At 39.6% G+C, this 22,485-nt stretch overlaps 1 protein-coding gene across 4 annotated transcripts in view; it reads left to right on the top strand.

Moving 5' to 3' along the window:
- Positions 1-267: 267 nt before the first annotated feature.
- Positions 268-22,485, top strand: part of LOC105358571 (nectin-4) — a 27,458-nt gene continuing 5,240 nt past the window's right edge. The window contains exons 1-7 of one of the 4 annotated variants that reach the window (XR_013652843.1): positions 268-459; positions 4,364-4,690; positions 4,772-5,071; positions 15,661-15,754; positions 15,907-16,012; positions 16,331-16,381; positions 17,985-18,125. Coding sequence is in view for 3 of the 4 variants with exons in the window: in XM_023950810.2 (XP_023806578.1) it covers positions 402-459; positions 4,364-4,690; positions 4,772-5,071; positions 15,661-15,754; positions 17,985-18,136; positions 19,227-19,323; positions 19,410-19,476 (1,095 nt within the window). In the remaining variant the exon portion in view is untranslated. Of the gene's footprint in view, positions 460-4,363; positions 4,691-4,771; positions 5,072-15,660; positions 15,755-15,906; positions 16,138-16,330; positions 16,382-17,984; positions 18,137-19,226; positions 19,324-19,409; positions 19,488-22,485 lie in introns of those variants that run through there. The other 3 variants (XM_078939786.1, XM_023950810.2, XM_023950811.2) reach the window with 3 other exon arrangements.

The following is a 22,485-nucleotide window of genomic DNA, read 5'->3' as shown; positions in this document are numbered from 1 at the left end:
ATGGAAAATGCGCGAAATGTATGAAGTTTAAGGTTTAACCCCCAAATTCATCCCTAGTGTTTAAGTAGGGACACTCTGGATCCAAATGTTATTTCTGATGGAACCTCATCTTGGAATGTCATTTAGAGATGCACAAAGAATTTAATTTATTCAACAGAATCTTTCCCTTTTTGTCTTTTTCTTTTACTATGGAATACAAGTCATGCCTCACACATGACTCCGCCCCCTCCTTTTGAAGTGAAAGAAGGAGCCTCCCTTTTCCTTTATGTGTGTCAATTCTGTGTGGTTCGGGAATGCGGCACCGAGCACAGAGCAGTGCACTCTGCTCCACCATGAACAGACTACGGCAGTGGCACAGGGGGGAAACATGAGGAAACTCCTCCAAGACTCCTCTCAGAAACATGAAGAACCTGCTCTTTTTTCTGGCTGTTGCGCTGCTCTGGAGAAGACACGAGGCAGGTTAGTAGTAAATTTCTCTGTGTTTCTAAGAACACAGGTGATTCAAGTTTGGACTTGAAAAGTTGTGTTTCCTGCAGCAGTGATAGAAGGTGAAATTCAAAATACTTTTAAAAAGTGCTCTAAACAGCAGAAACAGACTTTAATGTGACAAAGCTGAATCCCAGCATGAACAGGAATAACTTTTTACTTCATCCCTCCCAGTTTCACAACATTTTTTTTGTAGCTCCAGCACTGCCACTATTAAAAACTGCTGCCGTAAATTTGAGGTTTTACTTAGCTTACCTAATAAATGTTTTTACAGAAGTCTTTTCACACTTATACCCATGGTATAAAAATATAATGAAAACATATTATCTTTATATAAGTAATAGGCAGAGGCAGACACACCCAACTTCTCTATATAAAACTAAAGCTGTTGATTTACTGGAAGTTCAGTTGATTAACTTTACTTAACAGTAATTATTTAAAATAAAAAAAAACTAATGAAATAGGCCTGGACAAAAATGATGGTACCTCCATGAAAGACTGAGAACTAATTGCCCAGGGGGTCATGATTACATCACAACATCACAGCTGTTTTCAAACCCATAATCAGTCAGTCTGTCTATTTAAAGGGAGACAAATAGTCATGTTTTTGTTTGGTGAAAAGGTGTGTATCACACTGAACAACAGAAAGCGAAGGAGAGAATTGTCCCAGGACATTAGAAACAAAATTATAGACAAACATGGTAAAGGTAAAAGCTATAAAACCATCTCTTAGCAGCTTGAAGTTCCTGTGACGACAGTGGCTCATATTAGTCAGAAGTTTAAGACCCACGGGACAGTAGCCAACCTCCCTGGGCGTTGCCGCAAGAGGAAAATTGATGACAAATTGAGGAGACGGATAGTTGGAACTGTATCCAAAGAGCCCAGAACAACCTCCAAAGACATTAAAGGTGAACTCCTAGATCAAGGTACATCAGTGTCAGATCGCACCATTCGTCGTTGTTTGAGCCAGAGTGGACTTCATGGGGGACGACCAAGGAGGACAACATTGTTGAAAGGAAATTATAAAAAAGCCAGACTGGAATTTGCAAAAATACATGTTGACAAGCCACAAAGCTTCTGGAAACAGATGAGACAAAACTGGAGCTTTTTGGAAAGGCACATCAGCTGTATGTTGGTAGACTCAAAAATGAAGCATACTACCAAAAGAACACTGTCCCTACTGTGAAACATGGAGGAGGCTCAGTTCTGTTTTGGGGCTGCTTTGCTGCATCTGGCACAGGGTGTCTTGAAGTTGTGCAAGTTAAATGAAATCTCCAGATTATCAAGGCATTCTGGGTAGAAATGTGCTGCCTAGTGTCAGAAAGCTTGGTCTCAGTCGCAGGTCATGGGTCTTCCAATAGGACAACCATCCAAAACACACAGCCAAAAAAAACCCAAGAATGGCTAAGAGAAAAGTATTGGACTATTCTGAAGTGGCCTTCTATGAGCCCAGATCTGAATCCCATTGAACATCTGTGGAAGGAGCTGAAACATGCCATTTGGAGAAGACACCCGTCAAACCTGAGACAACTGGAGCAGTTTGCTCATGAGGAGCCCTATTTCATTAGTTGTTTTTTTTAAAATAACTCTGTTAATCAACAACTCAAAAGTAATGGCTAATTTTTTGTTTAATTTTTTATTGTTACTTTTGAATGTTTCAAGTCATTTCAGTGAGCATTGTGGACTTTCTTTCTTTAACTGAGGGGTACCAATAATTTTGTCCACCACTGTGTGTGTATATATGTATATGTATATATATATTTCTCTCAAAAAACATATTTCTAATCGAGCTATTGACACAAAATTTTCACCATGTGTCGACATCAACCCAAGTAATGCACACATAGAAAGAAGTCCAAACATTTATGTCCATAAATGAAGTTATGTGTAATAAAGTGAAATGGCACAGGGAATAAGTATTGAACACATGAAGAAAAGGAGGGGTAAAAAGGTCCGGCAAGCCAAGAAAGCAGCTGGAGTTTGTCAGTATTCAGAAGGTTAACCTGCCCCCTATTAGTGCAAAGTAATATCAGCTGGTATAGTCCTGATTGATGCCTTTTAAAAAGGTTTCTCACCAGCAAGATGTTAGACAAGAAGCATTGCATGATGGGTAAAAGCAAAGAGCTGTCCAAAGACCTACGCAACCTTATTGTTGCAAAACACACTGAAGGCATTGGTTACAGGCGCATTTCTAAACTTCTGAAAGTTCCAGTGTGTACCATTGGGGCCATCATCCGGAAGTGGAAAGAACACGGCATTACCATAAACCTGCCACGGCCAGGTGCTCCTCGCAAGATTTCAGACAGAGGAGTCAGAACAATCATCAGAAGGGTTCTCCAACAGCCCAGGACCACTCGTGGAGAGCTTCAGAAAGACCTGGAATAAGCAGGTACTGTTGTTTCAAAGAAAACTATAAGTAATGCACTCAACCGCCATGGCCTCCATGCACGCACACCACACAAGACTCCATTTTTGAAGAAGAAGCATGTTGAAGCTCGTTTGGAGTTTGTGACACAACATTCTGGGAGAAGATACTCTGGTCAGATGAGACCAAAATTGAACTCTTCGGATGAGGAAAAATGGCACCGCACATCACCCCCAAAACACCATACCAACAGTCAAGTTTGGAGGTGGGAGCATCATGACGTGGGGCTTTTTTTCAGCATGTGGTACTGGTAGACTTCATATCATTGAAGGAATAATGACTGGAGAAAAGTCTGGAGACATTATTGATCAGAATCTGCTGTCATCTGTCAGGCTGCTGAAGATGAAAAGAGGGTGGATCTTTCAGCAAGACAACGATCCCAAGCACACAGCCAAGGTAACACTCAACTGGTTGAAGAAAAAGAAGATAAAGCTGCTAGATGGGCCCAGTCAATCACCAGACTTGAATCCAATTGAAAATCTTTGGAAAGAACTGAAGATCCGGGTTCACAGAAGAGACCCACGGAACCTTGAAGATTTGAAGGCAGTTTGTGTGGATGAATGAGCCAAAATCACACCTGAGCAATCTATTCGACTGGTTTCTCCATACAGGAGGCATCTTGAGGCTGTAATCACCAACAAAGGTTTTTGCACTAAGTATTAAATTCAGTAAGCGTGTTCAATACTTATTCCCTGTGCCATTTCACTTTATTACACATAACTTCATTTATGGACATAAATGTTTGGATTTCTTTCTATGTGTGCATTACTTGGGTTGATGCCGACATCTGGTGAAAATTTCATGTCAATAGCTCGATTAGAAATATGTTTTTTCAGAGAAATGTTGACGTGTTAAATACTTGTTTTCCCCACTGTATATATATATATATATATATATATATATATATATATATATATATATATATATATATATATATATATATACATACATATTACATTTGCCCTTGACCGCATATCTATGTATCGCACACAAAAAGAAACAACATCCGAACTTTTGCAAAGATGGTTTTGTATATTGTGCATCTAAAAGGAAAGCATTTTGTCGATCACCACTAGCTCCATGGAGAAAGTGGGTGTGCAGACTCTTCCAGGAATGGGCTGTTCCTCACTTTGTGACATCACAACATTAGCACAAGCTCGTTTTTCGTGGATTGATGCTCAGAACACTGGTTTTTAGAGGAATACTTAGAAATACATGAATGGATTAAAATACCACTATGGTGATGTTCATAGAAAGGAATAAACATTAATAATAATAATACACTTAAAAGCTCAAGAAGTTGATGTGGGATGATGTAGGCCCTTTAAATGAGAACCTCTTTAAAAATAGTGCCTCAAATTAATCTACCTTGTAATGTACTTTAGATTTCTAATTCTGTAATGTAAAATCTTCTGTGGACTAATGCAAGAATGTTTTTCTCTTGCTGCACAGTGGTCCAGAGTGGAGGCGTTCTTCTTGGATCCTCCGCCATCTTACCCTGCCACATAAACACAAATGATCGTCTTTCCCAGATCACATGGCAGAGAACAATTAAAGGAAAAGCACCAGATGATGTTTTCTTGACAATTCAGCCCATGATTGGACCTTCGCATAGTAATGGAAAGGATTTCAGATTTGAATTTATTGGGAATTTCAATAACAAAAATGGAACCCTGAAGTTTTCTGATGTAACCCTAAATGATGAAGGAAGCTACACATGCATCTTCAGCTTGTTCCCCAGTGGAAAACAAAGCAGAAATTCACAACTTGTAATACTTGGTAAGATCTGACTGTTTACATTGTTCTGCATTTTGTTACTGTTGTTACTGCTACATGTTGATTTTACTGGTATTCCTTTAGTGCCCCCAATCACAAATCTGATGGATTATACACCCTTAGAGGGAAATGAGGAGGTTCCACTTGCAACCTGCACAGCTGCTGCTTCTAAGCCGAAGGCAGACGTGAGATGGATCAAAGGTTCTTTGGAAGGAAAAGTTCGAGAAGAACTCAAGGAAACTCAGCACGCCAATGGTACAACCACCACATGGAGTACTCTGCTTGGAAAACCTGGGAGAGAGATGAATGGTCAGTTGGTGAAGTGTGTCATCTCAAGTGAGGCAACGAAAGAAGACATCTTGGAAACCAACATCCTGGTCCACTGTAAGTATCTTTAAACTATAGTAACTCTTATTTAAATTAAACTGTTCCAGTGAAATGGAAATAATTTTTTTTGTTTTTTTTGTTGTTCATGTATCGCAAGTTATATGGTCATCGCAATATTGATCATTAATATCTCAAGTTTCCTCATATCTCGCAGCCCTAATTTGTACACATATAATTTACACTTGGTTATCTTGTTAGAAATACAAGGAATTTGGAAAACTTCACCTGAACTGTTCAGTACCCAAGTATTTATTTCTGAGTCACACATTATTTTTGTTACTGGTGTACTTTGTTTACTTTGTTTTTGATTTGTTTGGCAATCTTTTGTCTGGTTTTTGGTCACTGTACAGCACTTTGGAAACTGCCTGTTTGAGAAATGTGCTGGATAAATAAAGCAGATTGGATTGGATATTTTGGCTAAAGATATCTTGGATCGATTTTAGGTCAATGAATCGGATATTGACTAAAAATACTATTGTCAACCACAAGTTGAAAAAATCACAGCCCGCAGCATCCATCCATCATTGTTTGAGTTAAACAAACGTCTTCTTGTGGAGATATCCCGATAAGGTATTTCTAAAATTTTCTTCTCCTTTCTGCTTTTGCTGTTCAGGACCGCCCTTACATGAGCATTTTTTTGTGTTTTGCTCTAAAAAAACAAACAACATCAAAAACAGCTGTAAAAGTGACTTAAGTCCCAGTGATTTTTGCTAAAAAAACAATAAAAAATTTTCATAATGTAACATTTGATTGCTAGAATAAAATAACACCCCCATAGTATAGCAGCTGCAGTAGACAGCACTTTATCAGTCCTTTTATTTAATTATAGTATTTTTGGACCTTTGGCCACACTTGATAATGGGGTGCATTGGGCAAAAAAGTCAAAATGTTGAAGTCTATATTCTCTATAAATGGGAAGTTCTGTGTATTATTAGTGAACTGTGGGGTTAGTCAAGACAATACACTCGATTTTTTGTTACGATGATGCACAGCACATATCACTCCGCCAGGCTCCAGACTACGGTTGCCGAAATGCTCAATCCAATCAAGTAGTGCAGCTCTATAGTTTACCAAAGTCATACTAAAACATTTGGACAGATTTTTGAATGCCATGTACCACCGAAAATTGATTCCAGGTATGTACAGAAACCAGAACATCTGGATAGAAGGCACACTGATTTTTTTGAGAAGAAATGAAGAAATCTAAGTGCACTTAATGGTTCGGAAAATATACCATACCAACCATTGACTGTAAATGACAACTGGACTGAATGATTTTTTTTTTTTTTCTTTTAACTTTTCCTGTCCAACAGCTGGGCAGACAGATGAGAGCTGAGGGCCTGTTGTGTTGGACATATTTTACTTTAACAAGAGGGGTTATTAATCTTCAGACAAACCAGAGGTATGTCTGAATAAACCCCTTTTGTAATTGAGGCCAAACTTTATTAATTTCAATCATGTTTGAGAATCTTTGGTGTTGGACCGGACGGAAAAGGAAAGAGGGGAAGAAGAGAGAGGGACGTTAGAGAGAGGGGGGGGTAGGAGGGTGATAATAGGAGGGGAAGGGGGATAAGACCATGAAGCAGCATAAAGCAACAAGTTTACTGGTTGTTTATCATTACGGTAAGGTTCAAATGTAGTACAAAAAGGGCGGGGCCTGTCCACACACGGACTCAAATGTTATAAACACACCTGCTAGCTGCAAAAATGTCCACCTGTCGACATGTACACAAAACAGATAGTGTTCACACGCATACTTATGCCTTAAAACCAACTAGTGTGAAATATTTCAGTCATTCAATCATGCAAACTGTTAGTGTAAGGGTGAGCTAACACCTGTGCTCAGGTGAGTGTTTATGTTCTTCTAAAATGGATGGTGGAACGTGAAAAGAAGGAGGGAGAGTGCCCAGCCATCCCCACCCCAAGACCCCCACCGCAGCAGCAGCGGCAGCCAGAATCCCCCCAACGCCACACGGGAACCGGCGGGGAACAACCGCCGCCCGGGCGACCAACCCCGCCACCCAGGCCAGGGCCAGCAGGACCGCCGCAAGGCCCCCAGAGCCAGAGAGCAGGGAGGCACGGAGGGAAAGAGAGTGCCGCCCCAGCCCAACCAGGAGAGCAGCCCCCCGCCGCGCCGGGAGAGCCCAACGCAGGGCCCCACCGGAGAAGGACGCCCACAGCCCCAGACGAGCACCCCACCACCACCCAGGAGTTCCGGGCATTCCCCCGCCCCAACCCCAGGTACGAGCCAGGACCCCCCCAAGGGAGACCCGCTCCGCACTCCAGGCAGCCATCCGCCCGGCCCACGGTTGGTCCAGGGAGGAGCAAGGCAGGGGCCCGCCGCCCCCGCCCAGGAGGGGGGAACCCCGAGGAAAAAAGAGGGCCCACAAGGGGTGTTGTAAATATGGCCCGACAAGGCTCGGCCACAGTTGGAAATGTGGCGGGGCCCAGCGCTCAGGAGCAAGGACCAGAACCCACCCCCCAGGGACTAGAACACCCCCGGCTCAGATGTAATGTGAACCCCCCCACCGTCCCACCTTCCTTGCAAAATGTGTGTGCGTGTATGTGTGTTTGAGAAGGTGTGTGTGTGCATGTGTGTGTGTTTATGTTGGGATGTATATATTGAGGGGGGAGGGGTGTGTGTACTAAGGGGGGTGCAGTTAAAATTGGCGGGTAGGGCACTAACATCTCCTGATTACTCACAGTGACGTCCCCTCACCCTCCCCACCAAGGGGCCCTAAATGTCTAAGGTGCGGTTAAAATTGGCGGGTAGGGTGCTAGGAGGACATCTGCTGCTTGCTGGCAGTGATGTCCAAGCACCCCCCCTACCAAGGGCCCTACATAGCTAAGGTGCAAATAAAACCGAAAGAGGGGGGGCCCACTCCATACGGCAACCACTCCATACGGACTGAATGATTGAGTGCACCTCACCCATAGAAAATGGCTTCTGTCCAGCTCCAGTGAAATGAAGGCAACTTAGTCGCCATTTTTTGCGGTACAGGTGGTTTCTGCACTGCAAAAGCTGGAGCCAGATGACATCAGTAAGTAGTGATTTATTGGAAAAGGTTTTAGTCATGGTGTCTACATCAGTCATGAATGAACGTAACGTCCACACCCATACCACTAGAAAGCAGGCTCTAGATAATTTGTCAATCAAACATTTTGAGCGTTGGATGTGGGCTTTAGCAGATACTTCTTGGTCAGTTTATAACTTGCAATAATGACGACATTTTATAAAAAAAACAAAAAACAAAAACAAAAGAGGATTAGCAAGAACACGTTAAAAAGGTATCAGAGCAAGAATGATTACTCTGACAAATAAAATGACTGAGTAAAACCGGTTATTTCTCTCTAGAAGTTTATGGGATTTTCGGCTTCTTGTGGGTGCTTCCTGCTTGGAATCCAAAGAGAAAAGGTGTCAAAAACCTTTTTCTGAAAACAGACTTTAAAAAAATGCTATTAGTTCGCACCCAATTTTCCAGACATACAAAAAGATTCAATGAGACTCAAGAGTCAAACACGTCTCCTTTGGCTTTTTACTTGCAACAGACAATCAGTTTTACTGTTTTGGACACACATACCTGAGTTTAGCCTCCCCTGTTAGCTGCATGTGTGTGACCTTCAGTTCCCAGGGAGACGAAGCTGGGGATTGTTTTGAAGCTGGTGCGAGTGGGTGGAGACTGCATTTAATAAAAACAGAGGATGTAGTGTCTATCAACTAAAATACAAAAAAAAAACTATGATAATACGATAAAAGAAAACATTAGAACCAATCAGGATGTTTACGAACTATGATTTGGTACAATAATATAATTTAAACTTACAAACTTAACATCTTTGAATAAGTGAAACATATTTTTAGCTCAACAGAGGCGTCACTTGGTCTAGTTCTCATATACAGTCAATTATAACAAGTTTATTAAGCACTTAAATTTTCTGTGCAGACCAACTATACAGACAATAAAGCAGTGCAAAAAATCTACTCATAAAATGTACATGGAATGGTTTAAAAGTTACACAGACATTTCTTAATCATTGAAACAGAATAATTTGAAATGCAGCCAAAAAGAACAAGAATAGAAAATAAAAGCCAATTTACTGTGTGTTAACAGCCATTTTAAGAAGTAGGTTTTCAAAGAATGGGTAGTGAGGAAGACTCCTTTTCTCTCATACAGTCAATGGGTGCAAAGGATCACAAAACTCATGGGCTCGGATCATGTCACAGTTTTATAGGGTCAATTGCCGTACATGTCAACACAATGCAACCTGTCCTGTTCACGTATACATACACTTGTCTTTTTATAAATTATCAACCAATCATTGCCCTCCACACACCCAGTTCAGGTATATGTGTGCCGATCCGTGTCTAGCCATAATTATGCATCACTTTAAAGTTGAATGTCACTAAACCTAAACACATTTGAAGGTTTCTTTTTTAAACCAAAAAATGCATTTAGGTTTTGGCTAAAGCTAACAGCCACTAAGTGAATAAATATTTGCCGACTTCTTTTAGACGAAAGAGTCGAACAGTTCCGAAAAAGTTTCTTCCATTTTAGTTGAAAGAGCCAAAAAGGACCATATTCATAATTTAAAACTTTCAGTGTCTCATGAAATGAACTTCACAAAGCTGCTCTTTTATTTTGAGCACATTTTGACAAAAAATATGTTTGTTTTTAAAACTAATATTCATGTGACACGTTTGAAACATTTCTTGTTTTGTGTGTCCTTTAAACTTTAGAAGTCCAGCTGTCGTTTTTTGGTTCTGTTAGGTTCACTTTTGCTTATTCAGCTCAGTGGTTGTTGCTGACTTTTAGTCTTTTTGAACCAGCTGTTGTAAACAGGAAAAGGAGGCACAGAACCCAGTGAAATGCTGAAAGCAGCGGATTGTTGCCCACACCCTTCACATGCTTTATCTCGCCCCCACCGCTCTAGATTATAGACAAACTCCATCCTGGTAAACTCCTCCAGCTTTTCAAGCCCTTCCAGATCTCCAAGAATGATCATAATCTAGTTGACAGCAGCTCTGTTTACCTTTTGACAATTGCTATGCAGTTTCATTAACCGAAATCGACAACTCTAGCCATCTGGTGTGTGTTGAGAAACAAGTGCTGCAGGTCTTCAACAATTCGTTGTTCGTTATGCCCTTGTAGAGGAAACAAACTGTTTTCTCTACTTTAAGGTTCAGCCTGATGGGACAGAAGTTAAAACTTCTATTGAGCTCTAAAAGTGTGGGAAAAGTAAATTAATGTATTATTTGATCAATGTGTTTAACTCTAAACTAAGGTTTGTTAGTGTTACAAGTTCAACGTGAATCAGCTGATTCTGACGTGGAGGAAAGCCATCGTGCATCCTTTTACATTAAGTGTGGCATGATGGTGCACCGCCGCTTTTCTCAGTGAAAGAATTGGCTGATTTACATTCATAGCGTACAGGGGTGTAATGATACACATAGTGGAACTTCTGTACCGTTTCGGTGCGTTTTTTTTCTTTTTTTTTCCCGCACATGCATCATTACGACCCAGCTGCTTTGTCACTCGTGACTGCGAAACGAGAGCCGAGCTGCTAATGAACTAGCTGCGTTAGCTGTCCTTGCCTCATACTCCACTCACCTTCAAACAGTCTCAGAGAGAGTAGACAAAGAAATAGATTGCTTCATCTCCTTTCCGAAATTAAAACCCATTCATTATGAACAGCATAACATGAACGTCACTTCTCTTCTCTGAATAACTCTCTTAGTGATAGTGAAGGATTCAAACACACAAGATTTCACACTTCCCATGAGTCTTAGTAGCTATAGGCGAGGCTAACTCCCAGGTCGCCACAGTATTAACTTTGCGCGCGAGGCGGAAGTAATGTTAGCCATGAGTTTCCTCCGAGACGCTATTAGGTGACGGACAGTAAGCATGTCAACATATGGGTAATGCAGACGCGAGGCCAGAGATGAAGACCCAACACCCCCCCCCCCCCCCCATCTCCTTAAGCTGTCCTGTGTGGGGGGAACACTTTGGCTTTGTTGTCAGCCTCCATGAAGGAAAAAGAAAATTGGATAAGTCGAGGGGCTTTGTGTTGACATTACTACACAAAGATAGCGTATGCCAGAGTAACACATCAAATCTTTTAACAAACATAAAACGGCATCACCCCACTGTAACCATCGGGTCTAGAAGAAAAAACAAAATGCAAGTTAAAAGGTTTTTTTCTTCAGGCCAGTGTTTTTTTTTTTACTTGTTCTGTCCAAAAGCTGAGCAAACAGATTAGACAGCAAAAAGCTGTCTTTATTCATTTCTCAATATGGACACAGTGTCCTGTCACCAAACCGCTGTCAAGCTGGTTTTGTGACAGCAACAGAAGAAGCCAGATACGAATGAAAGTTGTATGTGTTTAGAATGGTATCAACAAAATCTCAGGTGTAATAGAAAAACAGGAATTATATTCAACGTACTATAGAAACTGTAAGGGCGACTGGCAGATGTCAGACTTAACCCTCACCCTGAACCACAACCCCTCCAGTGGAGCATCTCAGTGGCAACAAGTGCATCTGTGCTTATAGGGGTTGTCATGTATTTGCAATTTTTGAACGTGAACAAAGAGTCCTTAGTTAGAGATCGGCTCTCTTTCTCCCAGTTCCTCCGTACAAATGTAATCAAAACACTATTGTTGAATTTAGCTGTTTTTCTTTTCTTTTGTTTTCCTCCAGACACACCTTCTTTGACATCTTACACTGGGAACCTTCGTTTAGCATACCATAAATATTACAGTTTGACAGAGAGACACTTGTAATGAACAAAAAGCCCTTTATAATTAACAAGGAAATAAATGGAAAAATATGCCATCATCCATCAAAGCTAAGTAAGTAAACCGTTCTATTAGATGGAAACGATAAAAAAGCAGGTCAGAGCCGTCTGTCCTGCTGTTAAGGAGGGAAACGTTTCAAGAAAGACCTGTTCCTTCAAAGTTCAAACAGCTCAAAGAAACACTCTGGCTCGGTTCTGCTGTGAGGAAATGGGACAGTGGGGACCAAAGAGCGGGACCTCAGCCGGCCTAATGAGATGGAGCATTGCAACAGCACCCCCTACAGGCAGAGTCAGCAGTGCCCCACAACAATGGATCCCCAAGAGGAATCACTCCTACGATTCTGGCTCATCTCTGCTCCTAGACTTGGCTGTGGATCTTGCCTCTGGCTCGTCTCGTTCTCCCAGCCGTACCCCAACTTCCTCTGCATGAAGCCCAACTACTGGACTTTTTAAACATGTAGTTGTAGAGTTACATCAGCTAATTCTCCTCTAAGAGTTCTTGTACATCGTTTGTCTGTCCTGGGAGCGAAGCCCCCCCTTCATGTAGGCAGCCGTGAGGTTTCTTCTTTTTTCCTGAAATGTGGAATTGAGTTAGAAAGAACATCAGTGTATAAATAATAATAATAATACAATAAAATAAGATATAACAATATTAATAATTAAAAATAAAATGAATAAATAAAGGCATTAGAAAAGAATAAAAAATGAAAATAGTGATGATAAAAGGTGTCAAATATTAAAATAGATATATTGTGTGGAAAATGATATATATTTTCCTTATAATAATAGGGAAAGGAAAATAGATGAATTAATAAATAAAGACTAAAAGAATCAAGCAATTACAAAGGTCATGTAAAAGCCAGATTTAAATGGTTGGTCTTGAGCCTCCTGTCAAAAACCTCTTCAAGTTTTACTGCTTAAAAAACTGTGCAGCTGAATGACTCTGAGCTTTGTCTATGCTAACAAACAGTTCCCTTCAAGTGTTCCAGAAGAGAACCATTCATAAAAGTGCAAAGATAAACAAGGCCTCTCCTTGAAAACCACTGATAGCCACCAAGGCAAAATGTGTGCCATGGGAAAGTATTTAATTTCACATACTTGGTCTAAAAACATTTAACATGTTCAGGATGTCAGTTCTGTGTTCACCCAGATAGATTCTGGTTTCAAACTGCATATGAAGAATTACGAAAGAGCAAAAAAGACTTTTCTTTTGTGTCTGTATGAAAACTACTGTGTATTGTTACTTCAGATTACACAGTTTTTTTTTCCTTTCAGAGATGTGCCTTGGGAATTTTTTTTCAAAGAAATATCTTACTTTTGCTCAAAAAAGGTAAGAAAACAAAAAAACAGCCAAGAACACAGGACCAAATATTACCAGGGCCGAAGCAGATGAACGTTTAGTCTATTGAAGCATTACAAAGACTTTTAGTTTGGATCAGGAATTAATTTATAAACAGAGTAAAAAATGTGTTGGAGTGACCGAGCTAATAATCAGAAAAGACGTTACATTTTGAGGCTAAATGAAAGCAGGTGTAACTGCTGTTGTGTCATAAGTAACGCGGTTGGAACATTCTGATGACGGTCTAGACTTCTACGTAGTTTCTTTGGATGAACTTTGAGGCCCGGGTGTCAAATTCCAGGCCTTGAGGGCCTCTGTCATATATGTTTCTCAACTGACCTGCCATTGTGGCTTCTCCACCTAAACCAGGTAAATCAGTTGTAAGGTAGGGTTGGGTTTCTGAAAGACGAGCAGGAGGCCGGTCCTCTAGGGTTGTAGTCCGACACCCGTGAGAACTCGCATGTTGTGAGAGCTCTCCTGTTCTGGGATTTTTGAGTTTCTCGCTGGGTTTTTATTGTTTGCTTCTTTTGCTTTTTAATCACCCAACACTGATCTGTGCATGCAACTTACAAGGGAGGAAACTGTGCTGTTCCTAGAGTGAAAATCTTTGCAAAGTCTCAAATTTAAACTGTTTTAACAAAATCAGCTGTGTGGAAAATGTGTTAAAGGTAGAATTTCAAAAACTGAACATTTTCTGGTGAAATATTGCCTAGGTCTACTTCAAAGTGCAAAATCACTGCATCTCTTAAAGTCAGTAGGAAGGGTTGATTCAGCCAAACAAACACAAAACTTGGGAGCTGCACACAAGCCACTCTTTCTGCTGCATCCAATGTCTGCACTGTAATCAATGGAAGGTCGTGGAGTTTATTTGCTGAAAGACTTCCTAAAATTGATTCCTGAACCACTCTAAAACATTTCTCCATACATTCACCTTTGTTATTACGTGTTTTCAATTTGTCATGCCTTCTAGTATAGGAGTTTGGATTGGTTCCTTTAGTAAGATATTCATTTTTAAGTTATTGAGATGAGTTTGGAATTGTTTCCTCCATGTAGTGAAAGGGATGCAGTGGCTATTTGCTGAAAAAGTGTCTTCAAAAAGAAGCACTGCAAACATCCTCCATGTTTGCGGATGTGTGCATTTTAATAATCCTGCTTTTAACATACAGAGCTCTTAACAGCCAAGCCCCTGTCAATATAAAAGACCTTGTTCGGCCATTTACTCCCAACAAGTCCCTGGAAAAAGAACCTGTCTAAAAATGTAAATTGACAGAGGCTTTGCAGTAGTGACTGTATCCCTCTGGAACTTCCTTGCTCTCAGCCTGTAGACTAAATAAATATATTTTTAAATTGCTTTTTACTAATTCTGTTTTTACATTTGTGTGTTTTTTCTTTGTGTTTTATTGTGAAGTTGTGGTGTTTATCTTGAAAGGTGCTATATAAATGAAGTGTATTATTATTAATATGTATCTTAAAGACCCACTCCAGAAAAATAGTTTGTTTTTTTGGTGTTTCTAACACCAGAACATGTTTCATTTTTCTGATAAAGAAAATAAAGCCCAAAATTTCCCTTCTGAGTATTTTTTATTCAAATGGTTGTAAATCAAGAGCAAACAAAAAAGTGCTGTTGGAAAAAGATTGGAGCAGAGTCATAGAAGCTACAAGGGCGAACCACGTTCCACTCCATCCTGATGCATCCCCTCACAGACAATTAGATTCATGTACGTCTTTGTTTTCCTCGTCTGAGCTGACATCTGGATCAAAACTGTACAGCTGGATAGCTCCAATTTTGCTCACCATTTTTTTCGCAGCGCTAATGTTAGGTTGAGGCTCTGAGGGACTGTAAGCTAGCAGGAGAGAGTGTAAACAGATGGATGATGGGATGTGGGGGTGGGCTTTTCTGCTTTGACAGAAATTACAGGTTTTTCAATAAATATTGGTTAAAAGCCGTATAATCCCGTTTAAAAGACCACTAGGAATGTTTTGACAATAGATTAAAAAATAATCTGAGTGGGATTTTAACAACGATTTGCAAAAAGTAGTACAGCAGGTATACTATAGATTATGTACATGTAGGAAGTATACTACTGTAATCAAATACATTTGAAGACTAAATTAAAACATTTTAAGTTTACAATGTACAGTTTATAGTATTTAAAAAATAAAGTTGAAGAATACTGCCTCACTTTTAGTCTAGTAGACTACTTATTGCTGAGGGATACCATCAAAATGCTTAAAAATGATGGATTGTCACTAGGGAATATGATTACTGCAGTGACCCGAGACCTCCTCCTACAAAAGTGCTGCCTAAGGACCTTAACTGGGAACATTGCTTCTGTAGCATGTTTCCTGAAAATACTTTCCCACGGCACACATGGCATCGTCAGCTGCATTTATTCTTATCCATCCTCTTTCATTGACTGTATATGTAACCAGGCTTTTTGCTTGTTCTGCAGACTCTCCTGGAGAAGTGAAGGTAACAGAAAGATCCGCAGACTCATTCGAGTGTGAAACTGAAGCCAACCCAAATGCAACCTTTACCTGGACCAGGTACGGTTCCTCCAGCACTGCTTTAAAAAAAAATAAAAAAGGTTTATCAGGAAAATCACAATTTCACATTTTCACATTCTCTAAATTAGAATTTTTTTTTTACTTTTTTCATTTAAGGTTGAAGAAAACAGGAATATAATGTCTTATTTCAGGTTTGACGTCAATGGAAACTTTCAGATGTGGAACAAAGAGCTTGACTGTGAAGCAGCAGAAAGACAGGCTGCACCTGGAAAGATAAAAAGCTTATTTCTTCCTTAGGTCAGAGAAAAAAAAGTAGAAAGTTGGATGATAGCAGCGATGTGCAGAATTGGCAAAGAAAACAAACTTACAACAGATGATCTCTGGGGTCTGATCCCTTAAGACACAAGCAAGGAAAATAAAAACAGACTAATCTGTTCTGTAGATGACGCACAAACTTTGACATTCTTCCTTCAAAACCTCATTTCAGCTACAAAAAAAATAAAGGAACAAAAATGGAAAAATGTTTGTCATTGTTTAAATTTTAATAGTTTGCATATTTTTATTTAAAATCCTAAAACTGTCATTTATTTATGTATTTATTTATTTATTTTTAAGTTAAACACCAACATTACATGACATGGACTTCATGGAAAGTGTTACAGCTTCGTAAGTATATTGATGCAACAAGCCACACATTTACAAAATAATTGAACCCAGAATTATGTGCTATAAATCCACATGGGCGGCTGCATGTTTACTATTTAGCTCTGAAGCTCTGTGGCGGGTTTTCACTCTGTTTGAGGGGGGGCGGTACATTTTAGAGACGGATGCAACATCACGAGGGTCACAACATCAGTTTTTAAACAAAATCTTTGTCACACGGTCTAAGCACATAAGCACATTTAATCAAACAAATAATCTATGTCCTTCTAAGACAAAAAAAAAATCACATTTTTTAAAACTGCTTATTGTTCATTGTTTTTCTGTCCCTTAACAAAAGTACTCCTTTACTTTGTCCATACCAAAAGTGAGGCATTATACATGAAGCTTACTTTTTATATTCTATGTATTGAAAACTTGAAATGTTCTGATTTAGTCTGAAGTAGTATTCAGTTGGTATACTTCCTAAACTACATGTACACGGTCTAGACTAGGCCTGTCAAAGGGTCGGCCTCCTGATGGATTTCCAGAAATCCTGCCTTATCTGCTGCTGATTACCGGGATCAGGCGTGTTCAGCCAAGGAGTACCAATGGCATGCCAGTTGGAAAATATGTAAGACACCGACCCTTAAGGCCTGGATAGCATACTTGCAATACTTCTATTTATGTGCAAGAATACTTGATAAAATACATTTCAAGTGGACTACTTTTGCTAAGGCCTAAGGTCGCTCTCATGTGGTGACATTGAGTTTTAGAAAAGCGCCTTGAGACCGAGATTTCTAACATTTTCTGAAACACTGACAACACAGGAGCAGCACAACACAATGTTACACACAAATGCTTGCCTTGAGAACCGCCTCTACAGACGGCAAAACAGCATCAGCTAGAAAATATCTGCTGCTCTGCTTCACCATTCAAATAAAAAAATGGAACTTAGGGAAAAATAGTTTTCATCCGCTTTAAGTTTTTTGATAATTTATTATTTGTGGTTTAAACTGATTTAACTAAAAAACAAGCTAAGAGTTATTTTTTAGAGCAAAAGGCAACGCAATGAACAAAGAGAATCCTGCAGAAAACATCTGACCAATAAAGGAAAATGATCAAGCACAAGACATTGATTTTTACTGGGGAAAACAATTGTAAATATAAATAAAAATGTCAAATAAGTAAAAGAAAGTTTATCTCTTGTCTTGGTTGTAGACATTACCTCTGGCTCGTCTCTCGCACCCACAGCCGTACCCCAACTCAATGAGCATGAAGCTCATCTGCTGGACTATTTAAACATGTAGACTTAGATAAGTTAACTCTTCTCTAAGAGTTCTGTTACATTGCCTGTCCATCCTCGGGAGGATCCCTCCCTTATGTGGACGGAATCCATTTTTTTTAGGAGTTTTCCTTAACGAGAAGGAGGGTCTAAGGGCAGGGAGGCCAAGTTTAGTTTAGTCTGTTTAGTTCAGTTTAGCCATTACCTATTGAATTCTATGACTTCATGTTCTTTATGATTTCATGTTTATCATACAGTTACTGTTATTAAGCCCATTGAGACGTCTATTGTTGTTATATTGGACTATATAAATAACATTGAATTGAATTGTATTGTCTCTTTTAGGGCTGGCCAGTCTCTGCCTGAGTCCATCAAAGTTGAAGGGGGAGTGCTGCAGTTTGCGAGCAAGACCAGTGACCTTTCCGGGCTTTATCAGTGTGAAGCAGGAAATATGTTTGGAAATACAACGTCCTACGTCTTTGTGCGTTTCTCTTCAGGTAATTATCTGTTTGGTCTAAATACATAGATGTACATGGAGATCACAAACACCACCATTATAGGATTACATATACAGTATACTGTTTATATTTCAAACTGTACTGCTGTCAGAGAGACGGTGTGTTTTAAAATAGACTTTTTTACAGAATTACACTCCTGCATCATCACTGCCTTCAACTCTAGCGGTTTGTTCCATTGTTTTCAATGCAATCAGAGCAGGTGTGGGATTTTAAAATTATGCCCTGCAGCCCCACCATCCTTGCAAACCGTCATCTGAATGGGATGTTTACACTTCAAAGGACTAAAACCCAAATGACAGAGCAGAATAAGCATCCTTCAGCCCACGAATGATGGAGCATCTGAGCAGCTTGAATGGGCTGTACCATGTAAAAAAAGATTTTGAGCTTTTAAGTGTTTTATAATGTTCATTTTGCATTTCGTATTTTGATCTGTTCACTCACTCCTGAGTATTCCCCTAATTACCTGCTCTCTGAGCACCAACCCACGAAAACAACGGGTTTGCACATTGTGACGTACATAAGTGAGGGACCGCCCCTTCCAGGAAGAGCCTGCACTGCCAGCCCCTCCCCCAGGCTAACACACACACCCACTTTCTGACATGACATCATGAAATGGGCGGCATCTGTCTCAGAGATCGAGTCGTCTTACTTCCAAGTTGGAAAATAACTTATATTTCATAATATTTCATATTTCTTTAATGTTTCAAATGTTATCCATTATCCTATACATGGGTACTGTTTACTATAAAAGGCTTTAGAATAGAATGGGATGGGCCCTCTTCCTGCTGCTGGCCTCAGGCTGTTCAGCCAACATTAAAGCCGACTGCAGCTGCACTTTGTTTGTGCTACTAATAATGTTTTTACTTTTTTTTAAATTTATGCTTTACTCCCTAAGATTCTTTTATTTTTGCTGCCTTCTGTACTTTTTAAATTTTTTCTAGAGTGTTGTTCATTTTTTCTGCATATTTCACGTCACAATTCTACACCTGTTTTTAGAAGTAAACAGAATGAATATCCATAAAGGCTTTTATTTGTAATCTGTTTTTGTGTGTGTTTCACCTCTTCACAGAATCTTCTGTTTTTTGTTGGGTTCTTTTTGGCCTTTTTGTCCTATCGGGCGCGGTTGGGCTTTTGTACTTGTGCTGGTCTGGTAAATTTTCAGACTGGTAAGTATACAATATCAAATGATAGTTAAAGCTCATCACATACAGTGTATTTGTTAAAAAAAAACAATAACACTGTTTATGTGCAGCAGTAAACGTTTACCTTGGTGGAAAGAAGGTCCTTCAGGGCCAGGAGAAACAAATCCCTTACACTGAAAAAAAAAATGGTAAGTCTGGCTTTAAATGTTTTCAATATTTATGTTTATCTTTTTGTTTACTTAAAGAAAAACATGCTTCTTTAGGAAATAATGTAGTTGATGAGTAGTTGATTGTGGAGAAATTTTATTAATGTTTTGTATTTGTGTTTTTTTTTTAAATAAAACTGAAATTTAACAGGTTTCTTTCTGTCTGTCAGCAAAAAAATGTTTCTTCCGTTTATGAGATGAAAATCTACAGCCAAGGCGGTTTTAAGAAACTTGACAAAGAAAAAAACCAGATTAGGAGTTTGGACCTGATTATTCTAATAAGACTTAATAATTTCATCCACAGAGGGGCAAAACAGTGTTTGGTCACTTTGGGCATTTCTGTAAGTTCTCCCACTGAAACAGATGATTGACATCTGTAGTTAATACACTTCAACTATGAGAGCCAAAAAGACCAAAAAAAAAATCCCGAAAATACTCAAGATAAGTATTTGGTCAATAACAAATTTATCTCAATACCTTCTCATGTACACTTTTTTGTCACTTGCTGAGTTTCCGTTACACTTATGCACAAAACTTTATCACAATTCAAGAAATTTCCATAAAACACAATTTTGTAATTATACGGCTTCCATTAAATCGAAAATGAAAAAAAAAAAAAACAGACTCCTGCGATAAGTCATTAAAAACCATGGTGACGGATGCGAACTATACTTTATTTACAGCAGATACTTTCACATTTCTCCCACACCTCTAGCGCTCATCGTCATGGCGCCAGTTGCTGCAGAATGTGACGCCCGCTGGTGACGTCATACGAGACTGGAATGTTATGACGTACCGCAGTGGCATCATTCAACCGGCATTTATTTTGAGCAACTAAAGTATACGATTACAGAGTAACTGTGTCCATGTACACGTCTTTTTAACTCTGAAGAGGATGAAAGCTTAACTACAGAAGAAATGCCTAACTACACACACAGTTAGAGAGAGAGAGCAGACAAGATAAAAAATTGCGATCGCTCATCGCAGCAGTTGCATCCACAATAGTGCTATTTAGTTCACACTAATGTTGCTTGGATTTGCTTGCAGCTGTCCATGATAACTGCAATGAACTTCTGAGTGGCGTTTATACGATGTGATCGTCTCCAGCGTTTATTTTAACGTAAACGACTTTCTGCTTATGCATTTGCTGCATCTGCAAACGTGCCGAGGCAGAGGAGGGTGGTGTGTTCATCCACTAAGCAAAAGTCGGCAATATAGAGGAGAAAAAATAAAAAAGGTTTATTGCATCTAGTGCAAAATATGAGATATATACCGTTATATCAATGAGATGTGAAATCCTTCCAGTCTTACTTTATTTCAAGTATAACGTGGGAGTCTAAAGCAATTTTTGGGAAATGGTGGTTGATGATTTTGCAGAGGAACTGTGGATCCAACAGTTCTGAATGACACGCTTACCTTTTGATGAGCTGTGTGACGCTGTTGGACCTCCTGTAGCGCCCGCTGTGCAGTGTCCAAAGCACCCGGTTGCTACCAAGAAGCGCTTTGCCTTCCGGTTGTCGGTCAGGTGACTCATTTCATTTGAAAAACTTTTTTCCATTGCAGTTTTGTAAAAATATGTCAATTTTGGTATGCCTCAAAAACACCCTCCTAGCAGAAAAACCTTCTTTTGAGAAATACGGGTTTTGTCAAAATTGACGTGTTTATTTATTATGTAACTATGTAAAGTTTCCCTCAACTGTTGAGGGTAACGTTTGTCTTCATGCTCTGTAAAAAATCAGCAGCCGGTTTCAATTTTTTTTTTAAAGTTAGATTTTGTGTTGAAACCATTAAAATACGTAATTGATTCTCCCTTAAACCAATGGCTAACGGTTAAAATTAAAGCCAAAAAATCGGATGCCAATGTAAGCCTCCTCCGACTTCTAAGATGCAACAGATAAATTTAGAAAAACAGTATTTCCAAAACATGTTTATAAACAGAAATCCACTATTTTATTAGCAGCATCCTTGTAACAATAGACAGCTGGTTGCCAAATATTGTGCTTTATTATTATTGATTTGTTGCAACAACTGTTGCAATTAATCTATATTTCAAGTAAAGACTCCTGGTTTTTGTCTGTAAAAATCTGATTTCTTTCTTCTTTAAACTCAAAATCTCTTCCTCTGTTTTCTTATTTGATCTTTTCTGCTAATAGAAACTTCCCAAATATGTTTTATTTTTGCTAACTTTACCAGCTTGTGGGTTTCAGTTTAGCGGTCGGCACAGCCGCTTTAAGAAAGTTGTGGATTGATGTTTGACACGAGGCCGAGTGGTGGGGAGAATCCAGTAGTTTTCCTAAATTAAACTTCCCTCTGAATCAAATTGTAAATAAAAACAAAAAAAATGTAAGTGGGTTTTTTTTTTCTTTACTTTGTGCCCTGGTATCAACTGTTCCACGAACTGTTGATACCAGGGCGCCTTCCTGGATACCAGTCCACGGCCCGGGGGTTTGGGGCCACTGGTCCACTCCAGGACTTTGAACTGCTTTTTTACTCCTTTGGTGTTTGGGATCTTTGTTTAGCTGAGCTCTCTCTCCGGTGCTTTCATTAATGGAAGGTTTTCGCTCAGAAACTAACCATACACGCCAAACTTCAGACGGGCCTGGACTTGTTCTGGCTTTAGCTTGGAGACGCACATGCCACTGCAGGGTTTGGCTGCTTTATGTGTAACTTAGGCCTTTGTTACTTTGATTGCAGCTTTCTGCAGATCATTCACAGGTTCCCCTGTGTGGTTCCGGGCCTTTTACTCCCAGCTTTTGTCATCATTTCACCCTCATGGGGGGAGATTTTGTGGGCAGCCCCCGATGGAGGCCGATTGTCCAACGGTTGATTTCTTCACATCCAGTTCAGTTGAATGGTGGTTGAATGATACCATAAACCAAAACTGTTGACCAGCACCAGGATTCCACTATCATTCAATTAGTCATGGGGAAGTTTGAAGTGTGACCGTTTAAGGGTGTGAAGAGGCGTCTTTTAGACTGAT

The sequence above is a fragment of the Oryzias latipes genome, chromosome 21 (genome assembly GCF_053564925.1).
Source record: "Oryzias latipes strain Hd-rR chromosome 21, Olatipes_Hd-rR_3.1".
In the NCBI taxonomy this organism is placed as follows: Eukaryota; Metazoa; Chordata; class Actinopteri; order Beloniformes; family Adrianichthyidae; genus Oryzias; species Oryzias latipes.
Note: the sequence above shows the minus strand (reverse complement) of the source record. Positions and strands in the feature narration are given on the sequence as shown.